The sequence below is a fragment of the Molothrus aeneus genome, chromosome 3, assembly GCF_037042795.1.
Source record: "Molothrus aeneus isolate 106 chromosome 3, BPBGC_Maene_1.0, whole genome shotgun sequence".
Classification (NCBI taxonomy): domain Eukaryota; kingdom Metazoa; phylum Chordata; class Aves; order Passeriformes; family Icteridae; genus Molothrus; species Molothrus aeneus.
In genome coordinates, this window is record NC_089648.1 from 17464589 (window position 1) to 17484398 (window position 19810).

At 51.5% G+C, this 19810-nt stretch overlaps 2 protein-coding genes across 2 annotated transcripts; one reads left to right on the forward strand and one right to left on the reverse strand.

Moving 5' to 3' along the window:
- The first annotated feature begins 1093 nt into the window (after positions 1-1093).
- GINS1 (GINS complex subunit 1) lies at positions 1094-3379 on the forward strand. The gene is made up of 7 exons (XM_066547830.1): positions 1094-1168; positions 1293-1357; positions 1461-1556; positions 1826-1916; positions 2090-2206; positions 2587-2661; positions 2921-3379. The coding sequence occupies exons 1-7, from the start codon at positions 1094-1096 to the stop codon at positions 2987-2989; spliced, it is 588 nt and encodes a 195-aa protein (XP_066403927.1). The 3' UTR covers positions 2990-3379.
- A 726-nt stretch (positions 3380-4105) lies between these two features.
- Positions 4106-19349, reverse strand: LOC136555229 (ninein-like protein). The gene is made up of 14 exons (XM_066547831.1): positions 19248-19349; positions 18300-18469; positions 17687-17870; positions 17315-17451; positions 17097-17234; positions 16740-16878; positions 15576-15686; positions 14954-15043; positions 12920-13016; positions 12303-12370; positions 6797-7048; positions 5563-5775; positions 4822-4938; positions 4106-4730 (listed from the first exon to the last, which is right to left on the reverse strand). The coding sequence occupies exons 4-14, from the start codon at positions 17380-17382 to the stop codon at positions 4542-4544; spliced, it is 1482 nt and encodes a 493-aa protein (XP_066403928.1). The 5' UTR covers positions 17383-17451; positions 17687-17870; positions 18300-18469; positions 19248-19349; the 3' UTR covers positions 4106-4541.
- Between the last annotated feature and the right edge of the window lie 461 nt (positions 19350-19810).

Sequence of the window (19810 nt, forward strand, 5' to 3'; positions counted from 1 at the left end):
TCCTGGCTCGGATGGGCCATTATCACGGCAGACCGCGATGATGAATGACGAGCCAGACGTGCGGCTCCTGCAGTGACAGCGCTCGGGGGACCCCAGGCGCTCCGCAGCGCCTTCCTCAGCCCCGCAGCTCTGCGGGCCCGGGCTGAGAGGGAGGATGGGAGGGGAGGGGTCCCTGCAGACAGGAAACAGCTCGGAGAGCAGACCCCCAGGAGCCCACCTCCAGCTGGCAGACCACTGGAGCATTTCTGGGCAATTCCATGCCTAAAATCCCAGTAGAGCAGTGGTTGGGATCATTAAACACTCTGGCCGGAGTCAGTCGCGGTCCCTGCTCAGCTGTGCGGGTGCCACAGTGTCCTGAGCAGAAGGAGCAGAGGTGGCTCGGGCACACGAACCACGCCCAGGCGTCTCAGCCGTGGTGTGAGAGCCCCACTGTGCTCTCCCCACTCTTCCAGCCCGGACCGCAGTTGTACAGGAAACGCTGCTCTCTTTTTATGTCAGTAACCATGAGAAACACATGGCCAGAGAAAAAGAAATTCCTGGAGCAGGACAAGCTGTGGTGGTCCTGGGTTATTGAATCTCTATCCAGGGCTTCGAGTGCTAAAAAAATTCCTATCCCATCCACAAACGTACCCATCTCTTTTTTTCTTTTTCTCCTTTTACTTCTGGCATGCTCCGGGTCGGAAGGCTGTCAAAAGGGAAAAATGCGCGGGGAAGGGCTGGGGGAGCATGGGGAGGAGGCTGCCAGAGGCAGCGCGGTGCGGCAGCCCGCGAACCGCCCAGAGGAGTAGGGGAAACAGGCTTGCTAGAGGCGAGTGTGCGGTAGAAATTCCAGTTTTCGCTCCAACCCCTCGGGGGCTCTCAGTGTGACCCCAAGAGTGTCACGGCGGCCGCCGAGAGCCGCAGCAGCGCCACCGCGGCCGCCGAGACCGGCGCAGCTCAGCGCAGGCAACGGCGGGGGCGGGGGCTGGGGTGGGGCCCGGGGAGGCGTGGTTCCGTCTCTAAGCCCTCTGATTCCCATTGGCTGCCGTCGGCCCCTCCCCTGCCGCCATTGGCTGGTGCGCGGGCGGATTTCCCGCGCGCGCGGTCGGGCGCGATGGCGGCGGAGCGGGGCATGGAGCTGGTGCGGGAGCTGCACCGCGCCGCCGGCGGGCACCTCCCGCCCTTCCGGGTGAGCACCGGGAGCACCGGGTGGGCCCCGCCGGCGGGCACCTACCGCCCCTCCGGGTGAGCCCCGGGAGCAGCGGGCGGGCCCGGCCGGCGGCCCGCGCTCACTGCCTGTGCCGCTGTTGCAGACGGAGGAGCTGCGGCAGGCGCTGGAGGAGATGCGGGCGCTGTACGAGCGGAACCAGGCGGATGTGTGAGTTGGGCGCTGCCCCCGGCGCGTCCCGCCCAGCACGGGCGGCGCTCCCCGGCCCGCAGCTCTGCTCCTACTCCTCTTTCTCCTTCCCCTCATCCCCCAGGTCCGAAGCGAAGGCGGGACGGACGGACCTGATTTTCCTCATCCGGTTCCGGCACTGCTGCCTGCTCCGGAACCAGCGCTGCCTCCTGGCATACCTGTGAGTCCCCTGGGCTCATCCCTGCCGGCACAGCGTCCCCAGGGCCAGGGTGGCGGGACTCTCGGCCCGGGCAGGTGGCTTCTCCACGAGCAGCAAGGCAGCTGTGGAGCTGGTTCTCCTTGTGTTCGTTGCTGGTATCACCGCAAAGAGAAGGCTCTGCTTCCTGCTGCTCTTTAAAAGTTTAGATTAGTGGATGTCACTGTGGTCTGGGGATGTTGCCAGCACTCACCTCAGCAGAGGTGTTGGGTTTGCCCCATTTCTTCCCCTAGGTATGACCGGTTGCTACGGATCCGAGCACTGAGGTGGGAGTATGGCAGCGTTCTCCCCAACACCATCCAGTTCCACATGTCAGCTGAGGAAGTGAGTCAGCCTCGTTTCAAACTCTTCCCCCCTTCCTACATATTCCTCCTGATGGATTATTTAATACAATCAAAATAGGGTAGTCTTCCCCCCACTATAAACATGACATTTAACACGTCTTTCTGCAAATACTTACTTGTGTGTATTCATTGTCTGTGGGTACATGCCCACAGGTGGAGTGGTTCAATCGGTACAAAAAGTCTCTGGCTACCTACATGAGGTCAGTAGGAGGAGAGGAGGGGCTGGACCTCACACAGGACATCAAACCTCCTAAAAGCCTGTACATTGAAGTAAGTGCAAGGTTTCTGCCTTCTATCCATGAATAAACATTTCCATGACTATCTCTTTTTGAGCATTTCATCCCCATCCCAAGTCAGTTCATCAAGCAAAACCTTTCAGAGTTCCAAAGCTTTCACAGGTTTCTGTGTTTTACTCTGCCCGGCAGCATTTTACTCCTTCTACTGAGAGCACAAAGTATGTTGAGAGATGGCACTTCTGGTCTGCAGGGAGTTTGTGGTGGGGCAAGTTATCCAGTAGGAGATTTTTGCAGCTTTTTGCAGCAACTTTAACTAGACCAACTAGAAACCATGTTCCCATGCCAAGGACTGTTACCTGGAGGGGGTGGTTGGTTTTTATTGGACTCTTACAGAGCTGTGTTTCCACTTTGCAGGTGAGGTGTTTAAAAGACCATGGGGAGTTTGAGATCGATGATGGCACTACCATCCTGTTAAAGAAGAACAGCCAGGTACCTGTGGCAGGAGTGTGGTCTGTTCTCTTCCTTCCCTTTCACTCCCATGACATGCCCCCTGCTCATGCTGGCCTTGCAGCATGTCCCAGTCCCTGCACACACAGCTCCTTGCACGTGCTGTCTGCATGGTCCAGAGTGCAGCTCTGCCTGATCTGGTACCATGAGGCACTGGATGTACACCACAAGAAACAGAGCTGGTTGTGTGCAGCAACAAATCCAACAAATTCAAGGAGGGTTTTTCTGTGTTTCTGTGCAGCACTTTTTACCCCGCTGGAAATGTGAGCAGTTGATCAGACAAGGAATCCTGGAGCACGTTCTGTCCTAAGTGTGCAGGACAGGAGGGACAGCTCTTGCTTGGTGACCTGCCCACGATGGGGACTGAGATCTGGTGTGTGCAGGACTTCAGAGACCTCAGTATTTCTGCAGTGGCACCCTGCCACTCCTCCTAACAGCCTTTGATGCCTTAAAACCACAGCTCTTCATCAGCAAAGGGTGCATGCTGGTAATACAGCAGTCCTGGGAATCCAGGATAGTGAGGGGGCATTATCCAAGCCCCACAGCTACACCCAGGGTTTGTGAATGCATTTTTGTTTGGAGTAGTTCTTTGTTCACACTGTGCATCTAAGACACCAACTGGCTGGGCTCTAGAAGCCAGAAAAACTCCATGGTTGCAAAATAAAGAATTCCTTCAGTCTCCTGGGTTTTTAAGAGTTAATGTGGTGTTCATTCAGCACTGATCTGGCTCTCCAGCCAAACACATCCTGACCCTGCAATGTGATGGTTATTTAAGTATCTCAGTGGAACTGCTCCTCCAAGTGTCAGATAAGGCTGCACAAGGTTCCTTCCAGGATTACACATGAAGCCTTGTCCCCATCAGAGACCCATAAATGTGGTTTCTTGAGGTGCTGTGTAAATGATCATTGCAGTCTGGGTCATGGGCCTGGGTTTTTCCCAGTGTGCTTGGCCTGTGCCTCTGTTCCTGTGAAGAATCTCTTATCCCAGAGCACTGATCTGGCTGGGCCTATGGGCTAGTTGGAGTAGGAGTTGGGAGAGGGTTTTAAGGATTCTGGTTAGCACAAAACCAGAACAAGGCTGAAGAGTTGCTTTCCCTGTCTGGTTTTCCTAATGGAGCGAAAACACAGGCTCTTGCACTGTGTCTGGGAAAACACTTGCAAAAACATCAGCCCTAGGTAAGACTGGAGGTTTGCTTGGCCTCCATCTCAGACTGGAGCTGAAAAAGCAAACAGCTGAGGGAAAATGCAGGAACAGGATAAATGCCTGGGACATTACAGCATTGCTCTGTCGTGCTCACTGCAGAGGCCACAGTCTGGTTGGGTTTGGATCCTAGGCTCAGGCTGTAGGAGGAGCTGTTGGCAATAAATGTTCAGCAGTAGTTGGGGAAGGTGACTGAAATACAGAGCAGACTGGAAATAGCAGGAGGTGCTGTAACATTACAAATTTTTTAATGCCACAACTCAGGAGTGACCAAGCACAGGGTCCTGCAAGCCCTTCTGCCCTGACTTTTGAGATGTAAGTGTGGCTCCAACATCAGACTTCTGCAGAGAGGGAGCACCTGCACCACCCCCAAACACTGCCAAAGGAAATCCTGTGAGCTGGCTGTCCTGAGACAAACATGACATAACAGCACACTGCCACTGGGAAAGGCACCAAGGCTGTTGCTTTCGTTGGAAAATTCAGCTATCCATAAGACCAGTTTCCTCAAAGGACTCTAGGCTCCCCATCTGCTATTTTCTGCACAGGAAAATCCTGTGGCAAGACCAGAGAGGACGAGGCTGATTTCCCAACCCAGCGATATCTCCCATTCTGCACCTGACCAGCCTCAGCCAGGAGCAGGGGCTGCCACTGCAGATGTTCCATCACCCACTCAGAGATGCTGGTGTGATTTTTCCAATAAGCTGCTTCAGAGCTGAGGCTTGTTCCTCCAACAACTGGTTCTTCTCCTCCATGCTCTTCTGCTTCAGCTCAGCAGCCTGCAGGGCCATTGCAAACCTCCTGTTCTCTCCACGGAGCTCTTCAATCAAGAGCTTGTTCCTGGAGAGTTGGGCCTAAAGCAGGGACAGGAGGCTTCAGGTTCAGCATCCCATGCAGGGGCACCAGATGGGCAGGGACACACAGCACCAGCCCCTCTGCACTCACCTGGGCATCTCTGAGCTGAGCTGCCCTCTCTGCCAGCACAGCTTCAGCATTCCTCAGACTCTGCTCCAGCCCCTCTGCCTGCTCCACAGCTGCCTGCAGCAGCTGCTCGTGTTCCTCCTGCAGAGGGCAAGAAAGTCTGTGTGTGGGTTGTCCCTGCACTCTCCTGGCCTCTGGCAACTCTGGAATGTACATTTCCCCAACAGGCCCTGTTCATGGACCCTCATGCTCCTTGAGGCAGAGCAGGGGGGTCCATCAGAGGGGCAGGATACAAAGAGCAGTGCGACAGGGGTCTAGAGCAGCACAACCTTCCCTAGGTCTGCACCAACCAGTTTAAGACAAGGCACAGATTTTCCAGCAGTTTTTTCTATAAAAAATAAGCCATTGGCCTCCCCTTTCCCAGCCACATCCAGTAAAGCTCAGGGAGGGACAAAGTCTCCTTGTGCCTGCTCATTACAATTCCTTAGGTTATAATTTGCCCTATCTTTGCCCAGAAGACAAACTCACAAGAACCCAGCACCTGGTTGCTCAGTGCCCTAGAGATAAATTCACCTGTTTGAGTGCAAGCTGGTGACTGGAGGATTCATGAAGAATTAAAGTTGCAGCTGAATTTGAAGGTAAGTGCATTTTCTTTGTGGGTTCTTTACCATCTTCCACCCAAACCTCTGGTGGCTTCAATCACAGCTGCCTTCCAGTGTTCCCTTCACAGTACCCTTGACTGAGCTCCTGCAATTCCCTGCTTACCTGGATCCTGACCAGCTGCCTGCATGTCTGCTCAGCCTGCAGCTGGAGGCTTTCCTGGAGCTGCTGAGTCTTGCACTGTTCCTCTCTCAGGGTGTTTTGCAGCTGCTCAAACTGCTTCTTTGGCACCATGCTGTTTATCTGAGCCTTGGCCTGCTGCAACTGCAGAGTGTGCTGGGCCTGGGCGAGGCTCAGGCTAGCTTTGGCTTCCAAAAGCTGTAACACAGAAAGGTTGACAGCTGGTTACAGCTTTGAGCCCACAACAGGCCAGGCTGTGTTTTGGGGCAGAGGAGAGGTCAGACAGTGCCCTCAGCCCTCGCCTCAGCTCTCACCCCAGCACAGGCACAGCAGAGCTGCAGCACCATGGCAGTAGTGCTCACTGGGCAGCCTGCAAAGCAAGGGAGTGAGAGCACTGAGAGCTGCAGGAGGAGACACAGAGACCCCTTGCTGAGAGATGCTTCCCCCTGCTGAGCAGTGAGGAGCAGGAGGATTCTCTGGGAGGGAGTCCCAGGACCAAGGGCCACAAGAGCAAGAGACAGAGGGGGCTGCTCACTTGGGTTTTTGGATACATCCCAGGCTAGCTGTGATGTACTGAATGTCCTGTACTACATGTCCTCTGCTTCCTGTCACCAGCAAAGGGCAAAACTGGTAATGGGAAGCAGATCTGGTCCAACTTTGGGATGGCTGGCATGGGTAAGCTGTACTTTGGAAAGCCAGTCCCCAGGATAGAATGCAGGAGAGGATTAATAACACATTGGAAGGTTTCTCACATTGGCTTTCCTCCCTCTGTCCTGGTGATCCACATTGCTCTGCTCTAACCACCTCATTTCCCATCCCTCAACAAGCCCTGCCTGGCTGCTGTCATCCCTTCCCAACCCTTATCCAATTCTGCCACTGCTCCAGCTCCTCTATCAGCTGAGCCATGGGGAACCACAGCTCCTGGCACCCCTGTGAGAGCCACCTCCCCTCTGCCCAGCCAGCCTGCACAGGACAAGGACAGGGGGGCATCACAGGGACAAGCAAGCAAGGAGCTCTCCCCAGCTGCACCTGAACTGGATTCAGCCATGGCTGAGCAGGAGGGAGAATCCTTTGTCCTCCACAAAGAGGAAGAGTACAACATTTTTCTGAAAACTCGGACACCCTCCCTTCTGGGGAAAGTGTCCAGCACAGCCCCAGGCAGGACAACACCAACATCAAGAGTTCATCAGCAGCCTGCTACTGAATGAAGGACACTCACCTTTTCCTGTGAGGCCTGGAGCTGCTGTTGGAGCAGCTCCATCTCCATCCAGCATGCTGCATGCCTCTGGTGGTGCTCCAGCCTGGCAGCAATCTCTGCCCCTGGTAGCCACTCAGCCTCCAGAAGGCTCTGGCTGTGCAGCTGGGCAGTGCCAGGGCCAGCACTGTAACCAGCCTTGTGCTCAGGGGGCTCACAGCCCAGCTGAGGCCTCTTGACATCCTGGTGAGAGAGCCCCTCCTTGCCCTCATCACTCTGGAAAAGGTGGAGAAAAGAAACAACAAATCATGCACAGGATGCTTGGGGTGGGAACACAGGCAACAAAGACTGACTGAGCCATATGGGTGTGAGACTGGGAGGGAGAGAAAGCTCAGGGAGAAAGAGTGAAAGTAGTGAAAGTCATTAAGTCGTTACAGACTTTCCCCTTCTGTAAGACTTACAATGTCACACAAGTTTTCACTGCTTTACAAGTTATAAGATGAAGCTGGTCCCTCAAAGGAAGACTGGGTTTGAATGTTTGAAACAAATATTTTTGCTTTCCTCTATGAACATGTGCAGTTTTTGCCCTTCTAAATCCTTCAGCCAAGAGCCTGGCAGTTGGGGTTGATGGCTTCCTACCAATGCTGTTAACTCTGCTGTTTCAGCCTCTCAGCTCCTCCAGCTTCTCTCTACCCAACTCACTCCTGTTCTTGCTGCTGGGAAGAGGGATAGGATCAGCTTCAGGCCACAGAGCAGCAAAGAACAGCCCCCAGAGAGCCCTGTTTTGGGTAGTCGCACATCTGGGTTTGGCCTGCAACAGGAAGCAAAGCCAAGCCAAAACAGATATGGCCCTGAATCAATGTAGGAGTGAGTCAGGTGCCTCTGCCCCAGCAGGTGACTCAGCCCAGCCCAGCCCAGGGCAGACAGCCTGGGGACATCCAAAGTCCTGCAATGCTATCAGAGACCTAAAACCAAGGAATGAAGAACAATGGGAGGGACAGTTTAGCAGATGGGGATCATCCACACCAGAAACCTGCCTCTCCCCAGATTTATGGCTCAGTGGGTGACCCCAGTACCTATCTAAAGCTTTCTAAGGAGGAAATCCATCCCATGTTAACTCTTCAGCAAGCTGTTCTCCAGCAGCCAGCATGGGTCTCCTGTGCAGGGAGAGACAGCAGAGTTAGAAAAACATGCACAAGCCCCATTTGGGGGCTGGCATTCTGTGCTGGCTCCCTGATTTCTTCCAATTTGGTTTCCAATGACAGCTAAGGACTAAGAAAAACTGAGAAAAAACTTTCCCATAGCTCAGGCAAAATATGTGGGGACAATCAAGAGACAAGACTAGAGAAGGAGCAGATCTTCAAGGGAAGGGAAATAAAGGGGAATAAGGACAAAGAGCATCAGACTGAATTGATGTGGCTTCCAGCTGGCTAAAATTATTTGGCAGTCCTGTGGATACAAAGTGATTTGACTCATCCAGACACACCAAGACTTCATTACAGGGTGACAGGTGGTGAGGCCAACCCCTCAACTGCAATAAAGCCAGGTCTGGAGAAATCAGCTTGTTTGTGAGGCCTCTGTGATTTCACAGTGCTGGACACAAAGCTGGGACTCCAAATCAAGGTGGCTTCATTATCCTTCTGTGGGTACTCCCAGTCTCCCAGGAGGCCATGAATACTGGCACATGTGGGAATGAACCTTAGTCCTGTGTTGGACACTCCTATCCAACAACTGCTGCTAAACACCAGAGCCATACAGGACCCAAATCCCTCAAGGGAAGGTGCAGGATAACAGACCATCCATCCTGGCAGGAAGGACAGCACTGCAGTTTGTGGCAGTGCCTGTGGCATGCAGAGAGCTGTGTGAGGAAGTTCTTCCTCTCTCCTTGAAGCACAAGGACCAATCCATGGGCTATGTGGTGTTTGCTCACCTCAGTGCAGTTGCTTTTGGGAACTTTACATTGGATTCACATGCTGTGCTTCCTGTGGCATCTCCAACATCCATGTGGCAGAGGAGATGAGTGTGCAGTCAGCCACAGCCACAGGAGCACATCCCAGCTCCCTGACCACACTCCCACCATCAGTAAAAGACATAATATAGCTTTTGTCTACATGTGCATAATATTGCTTTTGTCCACATGTGCTCAGTAATATTTATTAATTGGAAGTATCCTAGCTCATAGCCCACTTCATGAGAGCAGCAGAACAAAGCTGCTGTTGGAACATCCAAGAGAACACAGCTGCTGTTACAGTGTTCAGCAGCCTTGTGTCTCACAAAGCCTCTGCTTTTTCTTTGCAGCAGCATGTTAGATCTTCAAACTACCTTTGCACTCAAACCTGACACTCTCTTGAGCTCTGGGTTCATTTTCCAAGTACTGCACAATATCTTTGAGCTGCATCAGCTCCAGTTTCAACCTGTTCCTCTTCCTCTTCAGCTCTGTATTGACAGCCTGAATGTCAGGTTTCCTCCTATGCTGTTACACCACTGTCTCCCAGAGCTTTTTTCCTTCTCTTCTTGCCCTGCAGGTCAGGTTTATGTCCTGAGATGTCTGCTCTTTGAAGGCATTTAACTCTGCCTCCTTCCCAAGCACATCCCCTTGTCTATCAAGATTCAATTTCTCCCTAACAAATGCCTTCCACTTTGTCTCCAGCTGCTAGATTGAACAGGCCATTTGTTACAACAAACATCTGCACTGTTTGCACTGGTGTGTCCATCATACAATTGCTCATTTCTTCTCTGTTCCCTCAGTGATGAAGTTGCAACAGAAGATTTTGGTCTACCTGCTCATCTGAGTCTTAGAGGATCAGCTCATTTTCCCGCAGAGGACAGCTCTCCAGTCACCTTGTCCCTTCCAACAGCAGAGCCCTCAGCTTCACTGTCTCTGCATTACTCCCATTTCATCCTGGTGCCTTTTTAATCTTGTCATACCCAACACCCAGCATTTTTCACATCTTGGCGTGTTCATCATTAACCTTTTCTTACAACTTGAGCTGCCTCTGCTTCCACAGAGACTTGGTCTTTTTCTTCTGCTTCCACTGCTGCCTCTCATGGGTGCCCTGCTCTGGAAGGCCTCACCTTGGAGCCTTCATTGTTGGGAAATCACCTCCTCTCACACCAGTGCTGCTGCAATGAAGTCTTACAGTTGTCCTCATGCTGGCATTCACTCCATGACAGCTCTTGCTATGCTCAGCCTCTGCATCTTTCCTAAAGACAAAAACCATCTTGCTGACCTGGGTTTGATATCACAGCCTGAAATGCTCAGCCAGTCTCTGAATGTACATTTGCTGGAGATGCAATACAAAGGGTTTTCTATGTTGCAAAGTTAAGGCAATTTGTTAAACTTCACAGAAAGTTCCCACACCTTTTGCACTTCTTAAAGACATCCAATTACATCTTTTCCAGCAACTCTGAAAGCTCCCCACTGCAGTCAGTCCATCTGCCATTCACCAGAGATAAAACAGCTTAAATGCCTTGTATTCCTGTTATTTGGGTTTGTTTCCCTGGTCTACCACAGACTTCAGCCAAATCACCTCCCTTCTCCCTCACCTACCCCATATCTCAACCCTAAAACAGTGACAATGACCTAGCAAAATTCTCTGCTGGCATATTGCCAAGGGGAACCCTGATCCCAAAGGGAGACACAGCAGGGCAGAGGCAGGAGGAAGGGAACATAAGCAGTTATTCAGTGACAACCTCTTTCTTTCACAAACCAGTCTCTTTTACCTATATGGAGAAACTGAAGACATTTTTTACTGCTTTTAAGATAGCAAGTTGTGATCATCTAGCAAGTAGAGGCAGGTTTGCTGAAGGACCAAGAAAGAGGTAATAAGAAAACACTAATGAAAGCTCTTTTATATCTCTCACTATGTTAAGATACAGTCTTTGCTGGGCACTGCCTCTAACACAGCCTTGTAGAACATGCAGGGAAACTTAGAGTCCTGAAATAAAAGCATTCATGTAAGGGGAGTTGGATGTCTCACTTCAAACAATTGCAGCCCTGCAATTCTGCCCAGGTTTTCTTCCAAATTAAAGCAGCTCTCCTGTGAAAAATCAGCCCTGTGAAAAATCAGCCCAACCTACTCAGGTATGAGCAGGACATGCACCCCTAATTTCCTCCTTAGCCCCAGAAAGAGAACAGTGGCAGACCCCAGGCTCACTCTGCCCCTGTGCTGTGTCTTTATTTCTTCTCTTCCTGGTCCAGCTGCTGCCCTGGATGGCAAATGTCTTCAGTATGCTGCAGTCCCACCCTGGCCTGCTCCATCTCAAACCTCTCCTCCAGCTCCATTCCCATTTTTGCTCTTCCAGCCCATTAATTATAGCCCAGTACTTTGCAACTGTTTCTTCAAGATCTCTTTTCTGGTATCCCATCTTGCACATCTCAGCCTTGAAACTTTCCTCACTGTCCTTCCTCTCCCTCTCAAAGTTTTTCCACATTAACTCTATTTCATCCTCATAACAGTTTATCTGTTGGAAGGAGATAGGATTGGGATATCAGCACCATGCTTCTGAGAGCTTTCCTCTCCTCCAATAACTCCAATTCAGATTGATCTATTGGTCCCACTCAACAGAGGACTCTCTTCAGGCAGTTCTGGTCCCTGCTGAACTATCAGTCTCATGCATTAGTGTCTAACAAGCAAAAAACAGTGGGTCCCAATTCTTTTTCTTTCAGGCTGCTGCCAGCAAGCAGCACAGTTCTCCCCATTCTCCTTGTTTTGCAAGGAGCCCCAGAGAGGAGAAGGGAAAGGCCAGGGCATCATCTGCCACTGGCTCCTCATATCCCTCCTCCACTGCAGAGTGGTTCCTTGTCAGGATGTGCTGGTAAGAAGCTGCTGCTCCCCACAACTCCCCTGTGAACACCAGAAACTCCGGGATTTGGTGTGCACAAAGGCAGGACTATAAAGCAGACAGAAGATCTGTAGGCAGCTTTGTGCTCCTTGAACTGTTCTGTCACCTGCAGGGCAGTTTAGGATTTTCTCTTGCATTGCTGCAACACAAAACCCAGCAAGCATCACAGACCTGTCAGTTCAGCAGCAAAAGGAGTAAATGTGGAAACTGAGGCCTCTCCCATGAGCATTCACAGCTGTCTGAAGAGGAGGCTGGGCTCACACTGTTACCTCAGAGCAGCAGGTTAGAAGTGTGCTGCAAGCCAAGGGTGACAAGGCTCTGATACAGCCCCTACCATCAGGAGACACCTGGCTGCTTCTCCTCTTGGTCCTGTCCCTGCTTTTACTGTGACAACAACACTGAGTGATCTCTGGTTCCTCATAAGACCCACACAAACATTTCACAAGGTGACAGTGATTTCCAGAGAGCCTTTGCCAGCCAGTGAGGCAAAGGCTCCAAATCCTCCTGCCAGCCAAGACAAGCTGGAGAAGCACAGTAAATGACCCCACAGAGTGATGAGGCACCACCCTGCTCCCCAGCCTGAACTCTCCCTCCAGCAGCCCTACTGGAGCAGATATCTCATCAGTCACACTGTAGCAGCAGCTGTGTGACAAGCAGTCAGGACATCTCCCCCCATCCCACTCACCTTGGTTTCCAGCTGCGCCTTCAGGTCCTGCAGCTGCTCTTGGAGCTGCTCCACTGGGAGTGACATTTCTGGAAACACAGAAGTAGAACAAGAGGGCTTGGAGAAGGGTGTGATGTCAGAGAGGAGCCCTGTGAGGGGAGGCCTACAAGACAGGACCAATCAGGATTGGCTGCAGCTTCATCCAGTCCATAAGGGGTTTGGGGGGTTGCATACAACCCCAACATATGAACATTCCCCATCTACCTGGCAACTAGTCCCAGGGCTGCATCACCCCTCTTGGCCAGAAGCTTTCATCTAATGCTCAACTTGAATTTTCCAACCCACAGTTTGGGGCTACTTCCTCTTTATTGCATTGTTTCCTCAGCATGTTCAACAGTGAGAATCTGCCAGCTCACAGGTTCCATCAGCAACTCTGAAGCTGGAAAACCCTCCTCTCCTCCATCCCCCTCCTCCCCACCACCCATCCTCTCCTTCTTCCCTCCCATGGCTACCCAGTATCAGAACTGGCAGCAGTAGTTCAGGCACAACAAGCCTCCCCACACTCCCATGCAGACTTGGAGGCAGAGGGAACTTTGTCATTGCTAAGAGGACGGGCACTGAGCCCTCCTGCACGTTACCTGCTGCTGGCAGCCCTCCCTCAGCCCTGCTCTCCTGCAGCTGGAGGCGCAGCCCCTGCAGCTCCCTCCGCAGCGCTCCGTTCTGCTCGTACAGCACCTGGAACAAACACTGCTCAGGACACAGGACAAAGCTCCTGCAAAGCTCCTGGCAGGGCCTCCCCCGGCCCCAGCACAGCCTTCCCAAACAAAGGAACACATAAGATAATTTGGAGGAGTCAAAGAAGAAATATAACCCCAGATTTCCAAGACCACCATCACTACACATTGTAAAGCGCAAAAGCACACAAAACCAGGGGTTTGCCAACACCTCAGGGGGCTGGGCCTCCTGAGACCCTCCTGACCTAAATAACCACTGGTGGAATCCAACACAGAAGAAACATCATGATCCCAGCACACGCCCAGGGGTTTGTGTTTACATCCTCAAGGCTCTGTTGTGGGCACACGGGCTGGCCAACAAGCACTACTCTATGCAGAGAAGGCAACCAGCAGGATTCACAGGGAAGCAAAGCCCACAGGCCTCTGGGAGGAAACTTTTCCAGGTTGCAGAAGGAATAAAACAAGGGAAGAAGGTGCTGATCCCATGGGAAGCACAGCATGAGGCAGGTCCTGGTGCCAGAGACACCCCAAGGCCAGTATAGGAGTTTATCCCATCTCCATCAGCAGGAGTCCCAGAGCTGAACACCAAGTAATGAGCCACCACAGCAGTGCCATGAGCCACTTCCATGGAGGGGTCTGGAGAGGGGCAGCTGCTTGCTTCACTTCACATCCTCTATCCTGTACTGGAAGCAACAGCATACAACGCATCCTGCCTTCTTCTGGACTGTTCACTTTGAGCAGACATCCAATTCCATCCCATATCCTGCCACCCAGGAAACTGATGTGCTGTGAGACACTATGAACTAGGACACTTCCAGGTAACAAATATTACTGAGCAGATGTAGACAAATGCAAACCCAGTTTGTTTCATCTCCATTCTAAACAGGAAAGGGGGGCTGAGAGCATTCAACGAGGGTAAAGGATAAACCCCAGTGGGTGCCTTCATAGGGGCAGGTGAAGCCTGAAGGTCAAATCTTTCCACCCATCAGCATTCCCATGGACAACTCTGGGGCTGCTCAACGAGAGGAAAAATTGCAGCATTGAGCATATTCAACCCTCTAGTGCCACCTGGAGCAATGCTGCACTGGATAGTGTTTGAGAATGTTGCCTTTAATTACAGCTTGGAGAAGGGCTGCCTGATGCATCTACAGAATGGCTTTGCTGCATTTCAGCCCTTGCTGGGGGGATGTGACTGTCCCTGTCCCTGCTCAGGGGTGCTCCCCAGCCACACACAGACTCTGGGAACAAAGAGGCAATGTGACAAGCACAGGACTCAAAGAACAGAGCACCCAGCACCAGTTAAAGATACACTAGTTAAAAATGCAAGAGACACACGTTAAAAATGGGAGAAGGGAAACAGTTTTTGCTCATGCCTCAGAGAGCCCCAAGCTCTGGGAAGGAGCACAGCACCCTGCAGGAGTTGCAATACACACAGCACCAATTCTTGGACCACACACACACATCAGATATCTGGACTGGCTTACCTTGACTCTCTAGCAGAGTTCAGCAGCAACAAGATTTTTAGGGTTTTTTTAAAGTGGGGGCAAGAAGGAAGGAAAAACAAAAAGATAGAAGACTTTAGCTGTTAATTTGGTTTCCAAATTAGGAGAACAGCTTTCTCCTCGTGCTCAAGAAGAAATCCAACAGAGCCCAGGGCCTGTCCTTAACAACAGAGGTACATGGTTCCAACAAAATAGTCCATGGCTACAAGCAGGAAGGAATTTATGATCCACCCCTACTCTCTCCTGCCAAAATCCCTGCAAGGCAAACAACCCATGGAGGGCTTCAGGAGTGAGAAGACAGCACTCTGCGCAAGGTAACAGGGATCTCTCTGCCCTAAGATCAGATCTGCCTCCTTCCACTCCCTCAGGCCCAAGTGGCCCAGAGATGTGCTGCAGAGAGCAGCAGTGTGACACTGGCAGGGCTGCCCACACGTACCTGGCACTGCCGCTCGTACTCCAGGACAATCTCGGCAAAGCACTCGCTCTGCTTCAGGAACTCTGGGCTGTGGGGCTCCCCCTGCTCCAGCTGCACAAAGAAACACTTCTCATCAGGAAAATCAGCTCCAAATGGAGAGTCAAAAGCTCTGCTAAGTCCCTGGGGTCACGGGGCACACCCGTACATTCAACAGAAGGCTCCCTAAAGGGCCCATCACCTGTGGGATGGGTTAGAAAGAGGAGGAAAAACAATTTTCTCCACATATGAGACAGCAAAGGCAGGATTTCCTGGCTAACAAGATCACAGACTCACTTCTTTCCCCAGATTCATTTTAGGAGTGGAAGATACTAAAACAAGCCCTTTACTTCAATACTAGAAAAAATAAAACTTTTCTGGAAACCAAACTCTATAAGTTTTCCCTTGGAAGACTGCAGATTTGCAGAATTCTCTACAACTGGAAACTTTCCTCACACCCTTTTTTCTTTCCCAGCTTCCAGGTTGTCATTAAAGCACAGGAGAGCTCACACAGGGGGAGACCATAGCAACTGACAAAAATAAGCAAGATCAATTTTTTTATGAATTCCTGAAAAGTTTTTATTTGACTGCAATAGAGAAAGGTTACCTTATCCTTCACAATGTGGTTGAGTTCTTTTTGCAGGTCCAACACCATTTCCTCAGAGGCTGACAGTTTCTCAGCCATCTCTGTGACCTTGTTTTGTAGCTGTGTGTTCTCCTGCAAGTAAAATGGAGATTTCCCTGCTGCAGTGAGTCCTGACATGGCAGGATGGGTTTATCAGCCACAGGTACTCAGCAGGGAGCTGTAAAACAACTGGCATATCAGCAGGACAACCACAGCTCCCAGGAGACCCTGGACATGGCCTGGTTTTAGCCAGGACAGGGCTGATTTTTGCAGTAACCAGAAGGGGATGTGGCTAAAGCCCAGATGTTATTCTGAACCACCTCATTCATTGGGGTCAGAGGGAAGGCACTCTCTCTCAATTCCAGGGAGAAGGAGGTGCCTTCCAGAGAAAATGTGGCTGCTCTGCAATGAGCATTCAGCATGTAAATCACCCTCTCTTTTATACACTTTTGTTGTTAATACTGTTGCTGTCACTGGTTGTTTCTTATCTCACTGCTGTTTCCACTAAATTGTTCTTATCTCAACCCATGGTCTTTGCCTTTTGTGCCTCCCATTCTCCTGCCACTGAAAAGTGGGGAGCGAGCAAGCGGCAGCGTGGTTTGGGGAGTCTTGGTAAAAAACTGGGGAGCATCATTCTTAACCCATGACAGGAGAGCATACTGCTGATACCACATGGGCTCATGTCTCCAAAGGACAGGAGTGGGTTTTGCACAGTAAGAGCTAGACAGGATCAGCTCCACCTCTGCTCCCCAAAATTGTGGTTCCCTCACAGTTAACAAAGGCAGCAAGTCCTGAGCTATCTCCATCTGTACTTCTACACTGAGCTGGGGTAATCCCAGGCATGCAGACACCATCATCTCTGCCTTTGACATGGCCCCTGGCACAATTTTAGCTTTGGCCATTGTGTTTTCAGGTGTTACCAAGGGCCAAACCACTGCCAACAGACAACACAGCAGTTTAGTAATGGCATGGCAAGGTAACAAGTTCTGTATTTAATACAACTGGATGGATGTGGCTGATGATTCTTCTCCATAAAATTCCTGTTCTTCCCAACAAGAGCAAAGTGAACCATCTATATTTGTCACCACCTCTGCTTTGCCACCTCTGAAAGAGCGAAGGTGTTTCATCCAAGGCAGCTGTACTTACATTCATCACATGGTTCAGTCTCCCTTGCAGGTTGGCCTCTTTGCCCTGGAGGAGCTGTGTAGCAGCCTCCAGCTTTGCCTGGTGACTCACTGCTTGCTGCAAAAGCAGCTCTTTTGCCTCTATTTCTGCCTGAACATTCCTGGGGATAAAAAAGCAACATGGTTGGGACAGACAGAGCATGTTCCTGGATGGCCACAAGCAGGAGATGAGAGCTTTGTCGGAAGGATGCTGAGATCATAGTGGTGGAGAGGGGTCTTCAAGGACTTTCCTGCCACTACACATTGGCAAAACAAGTGGGAGATTCAAAAGGGATGTGTGAGCACATTTTCTCCACCCCACCAAAAGAACCCCTCCTACCTGAGCTTGCTCTGGGTGTGCTCAAGAGCAATGTACTGCTCATCCAGCTCCCTGCCCAGCTGCAGGCAATGTCTCTCTGCCTTCTCCAAACTGAGCCTCGCCTTGTCCCTCTCCCTGGCGATCTGCCTCACCTGGGTCCTGCAGACACAGCGGAGCAGGGCATGAGGACACCCCTCAGGCAGCCCAAAGAAGGCCCTCACAGGGAGCAGAGCCCTTACCAGAGGCACTGCAGTTTGTATCTGTAGGAGGTGTCAGCTGCAGGCTGGAGGCCACTCCTGGGGACCATGAGTGTGCTGTCCCAAGCTGCAGGCAGCCCTGCCAGGCTCACCTGCTGCTCCGTGCGGATGCTCCTCCTCTGCAAGAAAAGCACAGACTGAGATCACCTCCTCCCTCTTCTAACAGCTCCAACAGGATTCCTGTTGTCACACCATCTGACCACCCTCCAGTCTTTCAGGGATGCCTCCCCCATCTCACAGATAAGCCTAGATCACATCCACCTCCACGTTCCTCCAGCCCTGGGGTGACCAAACCCATCCTGAACCTGGCTGCAAGCGCTCCCCTCACCCTGGGCAGTTGCTCACTTCACCCACCAGCACCAATCCAGGCACAACCAGGGACCCTGAGGATCTCCTCTGAGCTCTTCCAGGGCTCAGGTGGCAGTGACAAGTTGAGGCTTGGCAAATCCAGTGTCTTTGCTGAGGCTGGAGAAGTGATGTGGGCCCAGGTAGCTTGGCCAGAAGGACAGGCTGCTTCCCTGAGTGCTCCCCTCTGATGCTGAGGAAAAAACAGAAGGAATAAGTCAGTGGGGCCAAACTGGCAGAAGAAAACTGATGGTTTTCAATATCAAAGGGAAACTTCAGAGACCAGATCAATACTAAAGAACATTTTAAAAACAACCCCAGGCTGCCAGGAGGGAGATGTCCTGAGCTGCCCTCATGGCAGCCACAAGAGCAGGTCTGCAGGCACAGACCATTCAGTTTGGTCTCCCTGCTGACCCATCAACACCCAGAGTCCACAGAAAGACCAGCACTGAAAGTTGTATCACTTACAGGGTCTTGGGAAAACTGTCAAAGGGGCACTGACAGCCAACATTTTATTTGACAAAGAGCAGAGCCCAGAAAGCTGATACAGAACTCAGAACATTTCCAAAAGCACCGATTTTGTACCAGGTTTGGAAGAAGCCTGTCTTCAGAGAGCTGTTACCTCAAAGTCTGAAGCCAAAAGAACGATTCTTTTTTCTTTTTTTTTTTCTCAAGATCCTGGATTGAGCTGTCCTGGCTGTCAAGGCAAGCAGAGATTCACTTCCACCTTAGCACATTCACGTGGTGTTACTTCAAAAGCAAATGTCTTGCCAGTCCTTGGAACTGAATGCACTAAGGAGAAAGAAGTATTTTACATCAAACAAAAATAAACGTGGATGAAGCTTGTTCATGCACTAAAAAGAGGACAATCTGTGTCACATGTGAGGTGCAGAGACATCAGCACTTCTGAGGTCAATGTTAGAACTGGGGTGATGTTTTTCTTCTCCTAGGATGTGCAACCCTCTCCCTCCCATAAAAAGATCAGGCTCAACAGCCCCCTGTTGTTGTGCATTACAATCCCATACCACCCAGGCAGGCATTGCTTCTACTCAGGCAGCTCCCAAGGGAGCCTTTCAGTGGCTGCAGTACAGACCATATCTAAAAATTGTCCTGCAAGTGAAGAACCCTCCCCCAGATCACCACCCTCAGATGCCTGACTGAATCCTATGGAATCACCTAGTTGTGAAAAGTATCTTGGCCTGAATTGTTCACAGTAAACCCTGATCTTTAGCCTCCTTTTTTTTTTTTTGGTTTGTTTTTTTTTTGTTTGCTTTGGGTCTTTTTGTTTGTTTTTTGTTTGGGGTGGGGAACACGGGAAATGGATGAAGAAACCTTTTTAAGTGTGTGATGTCTGGACTCGTGTCTGGATTCCCTACAAGATCGTTTTAAAACATCGAACACAAACGAACTGTCCTGTGTAAGGAACTGGCAAGGACTTAATTGCTCCTTGCCCAAGGTTTGTGGAAATCCCCTCATGGAGCTGCAGATCAAGGCCATAACCAGGATCCTTTTTACAAACCCCATCCCATGGAGTTGCTGAGTCTTGGCTGCTTAAGAGACATTGACATACCGTGGAAAACGGGGTTATGCATCCGCGGGACGGAGGCACTGCAGCATCGGCTCGGCCCGGCCCTTACACCCCGCGCATGCGCAGGCCGCGCGCACATCCCGGTCCAGCGCCCTGGATGCATTTCCCGGGTGAATCGGGAGGAGCAGTGGCAGGAGGCGGAGGGAGCTGATGCCGCTTTTTTACTCGGCTCTTTCCGCAGTGCTGTGTCCAGTTCTGGGCTCCTCAGGGCAGGAAAGGCAAGGAGCTCCTGGAGAGGCTCCAGCGGAGGGGGGCACAGAGGTGATGACGGGACTGGTGCACCTCTCCTGAGAGGCTGAGGGGGCTCTCCGGGCCTGCTTAGTCTGGAGAGGAGAGGACTGAGCGGGGATCTCGTCAGTACATACAAATATCCCAAAGGCAGGTGCCAAGAGGATGGTGCCAGGCCCTTTCCAGTGGCGCCCAGCGGCAGGACGAGGAGCAGTGGCCATAAACTAAAACACGAAGTTCCACCTCAGCATGAGCAACAACTTCTTTGCACAGAGCGTGGCAGGGCACTGGAACGGGCTGCTCAGGGAAGGGAGGTC

What these genes read in the sequence shown, in the direction of transcription:
- GINS1 (XM_066547830.1), top strand. Translation starts at nt 1,094, where the DNA reads ATGGCGGCGGAGCGGGGCATGGAGCTGGTGCGGGAGCTGCACCGCGCC. An exon ending in GGCACCTCCCGCCCTTCCGG is followed by an intron (nt 1,169 to 1,292) that starts GTGAGCACCGGG and finishes CCGCTGTTGCAG; the next exon opens with ACGGAGGAGCTGCGGCAGGC. An exon ending in TCCACATGTCAGCTGAGGAA is followed by an intron (nt 1,917 to 2,089) that starts GTGAGTCAGCCT and finishes ACATGCCCACAG; the next exon opens with GTGGAGTGGTTCAATCGGTA.
- LOC136555229 (XM_066547831.1), bottom strand. Translation starts at nt 17,382, where the DNA reads ATGGTCCCCAGGAGTGGCCTCCAGCCTGCAGCTGACACCTCCTACAGA. An exon ending in TCCAGGCCTCACAGGAAAAG is followed by an intron (nt 5,776 to 6,796) that starts GTGAGTGTCCTT and finishes TCTGTGTTACAG; the next exon opens with CTTTTGGAAGCCAAAGCTAG. An exon ending in CTCAGCTCAGAGATGCCCAG is followed by an intron (nt 4,731 to 4,821) that starts GTGAGTGCAGAG and finishes TCCCTGCTTTAG; the next exon opens with GCCCAACTCTCCAGGAACAA.